Source organism: Homalodisca vitripennis, chromosome 6 (assembly GCF_021130785.1).
Source record: "Homalodisca vitripennis isolate AUS2020 chromosome 6, UT_GWSS_2.1, whole genome shotgun sequence".
NCBI lineage: Eukaryota > Metazoa > Arthropoda > Insecta > Hemiptera > Cicadellidae > Homalodisca > Homalodisca vitripennis.
In genome coordinates, this window is record NC_060212.1 from 62,650,998 (window position 1) to 62,658,191 (window position 7,194).

Consider the following 7,194-nt stretch of genomic DNA (forward strand, 5'->3'; position numbering starts at 1 on the left):
AGGCTTGACAACAGCTGTGGCCTTGACTTCCTCGTTATATAATGGAACGTTTTATGTAACTCGCGGGCGGGCGAGCCGAATTCCTGCGGTGCAGAAAACTTGCCATCGCTCTACCATGTAAACATTCCATCTAGGTCAGAATCTAGACAGAACTTTGCACTTGCGGTACACTAAATTACTGAGAGCTAAACGGCAATACTTGCTTAGTGCGTGAAATTTGGAGTTACAAGCAAATTAATTCTCCCATCAAACCGGTATTTAAAAACCGGAATGTATTCGAAGTGCTTTTTAAAGGGAAATGGAATAATGGTTTCTCAAATCTGATACTGTAATTACGAATTTACATTGACAACTTGATTGCCTGTTGTGGTCGAATTGAGAAGGTCTACCTTCCTCTTGTTTGAATTCGACAATTTGACATATCAAGTACTGTAAAACAAATATAAAGATACTATTTCTAGATCTTGTATTATCACTATACCAGTGGCCTTGAAATACTTAGTAATTAAGAAGATGTTGATTAAATTAAAGTCCATCACAAGATTTTACATAAGTAATAACACTTTTTATTAAATTCATTTAGTTTCATGTTGTTTCGACGAACAATAATGACATTTCCATAAGGCAATTATTTGTCAAAAGGTGATAAACTTAGGGCGGTTACGTATAACGTAAACGAATAAAGTATTTTGTCTGCACAGAACTCGATGTATATTCGATGCATTTGCTTACAAAACACGAGACAAATCAATAATTCCAGCTGTATAAAATATCCCTTTTCCTCTTTTATACTTTAACGCAGCCACTTCTCGTTGTTCCATAATTGAATTTGTTGGACACTTATTGATATTAAAATGGACGATTAATTAAATTTACGGTTTCCTCCAGTTGATAAAAGTTGGGTTACGTAAGGGGTTATATAACAGTCAGAGCTCGGAACAGCTGTTGAATCGTCTGCAGACAGGATATAAGCGATACGTGGTAACGGTCACCAGGCTGGCCAACTGTGAAAATAAAATCAAGTTCAAAGGACAGTTTTCTATCAAATTAAATAAGACAAATAAATAAGAATACTATAATGAGTGAAACTGACGATCAATATAACATACATTTTTAGTGTTTTGTTGAATGGGATTACTGATAAAAATGAGATGGACGGAGCATATATCTCATGTATGGCAGTTCAATTGTTTCTATTAACTCATGTTTGTGTCGGTTTGTTAAGAAAAATTTTTTTATTGATTTTAAACTAATTTTACAAAGACCTCGAGTCTTGAAATTTTGAATATGGCTCATGACTGGAGAACGGTGTTATAATATTAATCATACATATTAACTCGGTTTGTGTTTGTATAGAATGTCAATCAACAAGGACATTTAACAATAAATGTATTGCGTGTAAAACACAATATTGTATCCATTACTTATTTATAACATATATTTAAAATTAGACACTACAAAGTTAAAATGGCTAAGCTTTTATCCCACCAGTTGATTACGAAATCAGATTTCTGTCTTTGTGTATCCGCCTGTAAGCACTATAACCTTCAAAAAATTTGACTTAGAGAGTTGAAATGTGTTGTGAAACTCCACCTCCCCTAACTCTACAATAAAATTAAAAATGACAAACATCCGTACGTTAGGAGTCGCTCTCCAGGGCAGGAAAAATCTGGTGTGATTTTCCTTGTACATGTATCAATATAACGAGTTATCATTTAATAGAGTCTGAAAAAATTATGATGCGTCGTCGCGTTTTTACTGGGGCGTTAAGACCCATTTGAGAAAAAAGCTAAAACCACGTGCGGCCTTGATAGGATACCTATAGGAGTAAGATGACACGACCGGTTGTATACTACTACAAGGTAGAAGTACGCCACAACACGTGCTGAGTAACAGGAATCTGTTTGTTGCTCATTCACTTCCTCAGGCTAGTGTGTGTTACTATGTCACTACGTACTATGTGTTACGTACTCGGTTGTACTCGGTTTATTTACTAATTTATTTATTCTGGGATTTTTTCAAACATGAAGGGGGTCGTCCCTTGAAAAAGTTTTGAAAAAATGTGACCTTGAAATGACGTTTGAACACTAATTTAAGCCCAAAATTTTACATTTCTACAAGCAAGTTTTTCATTGAAACAATTTGTTTTCGGTTTGAAAACATGTCTAAGAATACAATTGAAAACGTATACTATACTATATATACTATACTATACTATACTCTATATATATATATATATATATATATATATATATATATATATATATATATATATATATTAAATTGTATAAATGGCAATAGCCTTATTTAATTTCAATAAACATTGAATCACAAAAAGTACTTGCTCCGCCGGGAGTCGAACCCGGATCTCTCACTTGCCGGGTGAATGTGCTACCATTACACCACAGAGCGCTTACTTTTTCCGATTCAATTATTTTGTATCTGTCACATACGCGTTTAAATAAGCAAACTAACATATGATCGGAAGACCAAATACCTGTCAAACTACTTTTATTTACGTTAAATTGTATAAAACAATAGCCTTATTTAATTTCAATAAACATTGAATCACAACAAGTACTTGCTCCGCCGGGAGTAACCCGGATCTCTCACTTGCCGGGTGAATGCGCTACCATTACACCACAGAGCGCTTACTTTTTCCGATTCAATTATTTTGTATTTGGTCGTATCAGTCACATATGCGTTTAAATAACTAAACTAACGTTTTCTCGAAGTAACCTCAGAGAAAATATACAAACAATCGCTAAAAATATATACAGATGGATCAAAAACCGAGAATGGTGCTGGTGCAGCGTTCTACATTCCAGAATTGGATATCAGAGGTAAATTCTCCCTGCAAGAAGGAATATCCAGCTACTCAGCTGAGCTTATAGCCATATTGCAAGCAACCTTCACACTCGCCACCATCAGACAAAAAGACATCATAATATTCTCCGATTCACAAGCAGCCATAACAGCACTGAGTAACGTATACAACTACTCCAAAGGGGAAGGTATTCCGGTGAGTATCATCCATAATGTAATAGACAGTGGCAAGAACGTCACTTTTCATTGGGTTCCAGCACACGTAGGTATTTTTCATAACGAATATATAGATAACCTAGCAAAACAAGCCATAGCAGACGGCACAAAATTGTTCAATATTTACATCCCAACATCTGACTTCAAAGCCTATCAACAAAGGCAGTATGCAGTAGCATATAAGCAGGTATGCCAACGTACACCAAAAGCGGCATGGTACAAAGAAATAGAAAGTACGACAGGCCATAGCCCTTGGTTCATCATGACAAACTTCAAAAGGTGGGAGATAGTCAATGTAATTAGAATGAGATTTGGACATGCTCGGGTCAATACAAAGTTGTTTGACATCAAACAATATTTCACACCACTTTGTTTAAGTTGTACCCTCGCTGAACGAGAATCCCTTGACCACGTTATTCTACGATGCCCAGCCTACGATTTTGCGAGAGACCTGCGCTTTAAGATATTAAATAATCTACTTAGATCACATAATATGAATTTGATTGATATATTAAAACTTCATAACATAGAAATATACAAGGAACTCAAACCAATTCTTAAAACAAATAAAAAAACCCATATAGCTTCAAAGACAGTACACCAACATATATGTCTTCCTGGATATATGTCTCCCTGGAAAAATAAATATTCAATGAAAATCCATAGTAACACAAAATAACATATGTATGGCAGAAGTTTAACCCCCAGAGAACCACGAGGCGTCATGGGAATTCACCCGAGCCTGTTTAATTAAACGAAGAGAAAAAAAAAAAAAAAAAAAACTTTTATTTACATTCAATTGTATAAATGGCAATAGCCTTATTTAATTTCAATAAACATTGAATCACAAAAAATTAATTAATTTTTTGTATTTTTTTATTTTTTGTGATTCAATATTTTTTGTATTTTTTACGCAATATGTATATATTTATAATTTAGTACAATGTATATATTTATAATTTAATATATATTTTAAATATATATATTTACGACCGATCGGGTGGGCATGCGCGCCTGCTGTGTTATTTATGCACTTTTAAAAATATATTACGATTTCTGTAAAATTTCTTATAAAATTTAGGGAGTGACAAAACTGACTATTCAAATAATGGTGGGGACGCGTCCTCCATGTCCCCTATGGCGGCGACGACTGTGATACCAGTGTAAATATGTTCAATAACGTTCAGCTAAATCCTTCGGAGTGACATGCACCACCAACGAACTCGATAGTGCTTATATACAAATGATGCTCCATGCAAAATTTCAAGTCTATAGATCGCTTTTTTCGAGTTATCGTTCGGAGAGTCAGCTAGATAGACAGAAGTTCTTCAAGAGGTAGGCTTCACTGGCGCTCAGCCAAAAAGACGCTAAGAAGGAAAGCATATCTCGCAATGTCTCTCTCCAATCCTACGTTCTAATTTGTAATTCATGTTTTAACTCCTTTTTTGGCAGTATAGTCTATAGCATACGAATATAAATTCCTCACGCAACTTAGATTAGAATCTAAGCTGTGTAAAGGGCTACCCAGTTATTTTACTAGCTAGTTAAGCCCTTGGCATTGTATAGTGGGTGCTTCACACAACTGAGAGTAGAAGTAGTCAGGATGATGGATCAAATGGCTAAGTAAAGGGTTAAAACATATTGTACATTAAGGGCAGAGGATGATGGAAATTTGAGGAAAAGCAAATTTTTTTGCCTTCTAGACAAAATATATTTCCCGCCGATCACAATTTTGGGTAAGCTATATCTCTAGTTTTTCTGGAAATTACCATTAGAATTTTCCAAGGTAGCTCAGTGCACTTTTGTGAACATTTCCTGAAAATCTCTTTTTACTAATTGGATCCATCTCGAAGTTAGCTACCTATAAGTGTTCACAAAGTTGATTTTCACTACTGGAGTGGTTGAATAAAGACATTGTGAACAAAATGTTTAAATTTATTCAGTGGCCCCCTTAACTTTAGTTTAATTAAAAGGTCAACAAACTTTTGATATTATAAATAAGGATAGTAGTGAACCGTAAGTTCCTTGAAGTTGTAAATGCTGGTAAACTATAGTAGGTTGCATTCTTGTCCGATTTCACAAAACTTATAGTTTCAATCAACATAGTGTGAATTTTACTGGAAACTGGGTCTGATAACGGCATGGCGGCGGATTCGGCGGTTTCGTTGAGTAGGCTGGACGAGGACGAATTGATGGGCGTAACTGTGGGCGAATTTTGTATATTCATGATATTGGCAAGATCGACAGCTGCCTGACACGAATAAATGTAAGTCTGGGATACACGTGACAGAATTAGATATGTGAAGCCAACTTTGAGATAATTTTTTATTATGAACAATATGATGTTCTAATTAGGAACCGTTTACCATATTACTTCAGTCTGGCCTTAGATGGTTATTTCTTAGCAGGCAAAAATGCCACGCCCAAACCGGTATTCGAACCCGGGCCCATGGGATGATAAGCCGAATCGCTAACCAGCTATCAGTAGGGTTGCCATAACTTTTCACCTGCCAACCTCCCACACAACTGTTTGAAATTGGTGGGGGGATGAGACAAATTAAAAAACTCGGTGTGGTATGGTTTAATGAATTTTATTTTGTGTGTAAATAATATAAAAGTAGTTATAAGTTAAAACACTAAAAAAATTTGGATTTACTTTTTTACAGGGTTTTTATTGAATAAATTCAATTTTGTATGTCTAACAAATATTACTGAAATAATTATTCTAGATAAATATTTACTTCTTACAAAATTGACAGTTATGAAATATAAAAAAGTTGTTTCTTTTAATACAATTTCGCATTTTTCACTATAATTAATCTCTTTTATATTTTTCATGATATTCAGTGGAACTAAATCCAAAATTAATTTTTGTACAGCATTAAACTGCGAATGATGGATTCATGCATGAACCCTCATTCATGACTCTAGACAATGTTCATAATAGAAAGAAACTTCCTCAACTGCAGCAAATTTTCCGGGAATACTGTAGACATATTCAATTATAAGCCCAAGATTAAGGTACTGAAATATCCTGCTGCTTAAAAGAATAGAACAACTTCATCCATCTTTCTCCACTAGGTTTCTTCTTTTTTTCTCATATTTCTACTTTTGAAGCTCAGAATTTTTTGCAAGAACAACCTCGTCAAATAGATTATCGATGTTTACCCTTGATTTTTCCGCATTGTATTAATTACTACTGCAATTATTTCAATGTTTTCCCACGAAAACGCCTTTTCGCTTTTCAAGGAATGATCTAGTCGAAATGTTTGTGCTTCTCCAAAACTATCTCTCCAGAATGTAATGTAAGAGATAGACCTACTGAAAAATTCGTGGTGATTCAGTTTGCAGTCAACGTTATTATCAACTGTTTTTTGCGCCCATATGGGATGAAAATAGATTCCTTTCTTCTCTTGTAAATTTTCCTTCAAGTTTTTTTTAAGGCATTGTACAACATCAATAACACTGGACTTGTTTTTACCTATGGACTAAAATTGTTTTATTAAACAATGCTAGCTGATTATGTACAAACCAGAGAAACCGTTCATCTTGCTCTTCATAAAAAAAACTTCTTTATCAGAGATGGACACATTTCCTAAACACAAGAAATACTCTTTCAAACTAAAATAGATATCATATTTTCAATTGCTGGCATAATGGCGACAAATCTAGTATTAAAGTGTCTATTCAACACCTGCAAATACACAGAATTCTTTTAGAAGAGCAAATACATTGTTTTCCCCTTCTCTACTCCACCAAAGTTTGTATTGAAGTTGTCACACCAATCCTTCTCTTCCAAAACAAACCTTCTCCACCAAAACAACTTTCTCTTCCAATTTGTTTTTCCTTTACAACTGTCCATCAGTGATGAGTCAATATTTCTGCGGTTTCCCCGGTACATACTTAAAGTCTAATAGTTTGACTTGCACACCAGATTCCTGTTTAAAACACTGCATAACCATTGGAACAAGTTTTACTTTTTTTGACACATCCATACTTAACGCAAAAATTTTCATTTATAAATCATCATTTAACCCCTCCTTAAGTGCCAATGATGCTATTTGATTTAGAATTACAGCTTCACATTTAGTTTTGCCCAAGGAACATTTTAGTTCAAAATATTTTGAAATTAACTTTAGAGGAATACCAATT

At 34.4% G+C, this 7,194-nt stretch overlaps 1 protein-coding gene across 1 annotated transcript in view; it reads right to left on the bottom strand.

Annotated features, from left to right (window-relative positions):
- Window positions 1-692: 692 nt before the first annotated feature.
- Window positions 693-7,194, bottom strand: part of LOC124364382 (meiotic recombination protein SPO11) — a 73,938-nt gene continuing 67,436 nt past the window's right edge. Inside the window, exon 8 of the mRNA XM_046819795.1 lies at window positions 693-1,004. Coding sequence (XP_046675751.1) covers window positions 927-1,004 — 78 coding nt within the window. The 3' untranslated portion in view covers window positions 693-926. The remainder of the gene's footprint in view (window positions 1,005-7,194) is intronic.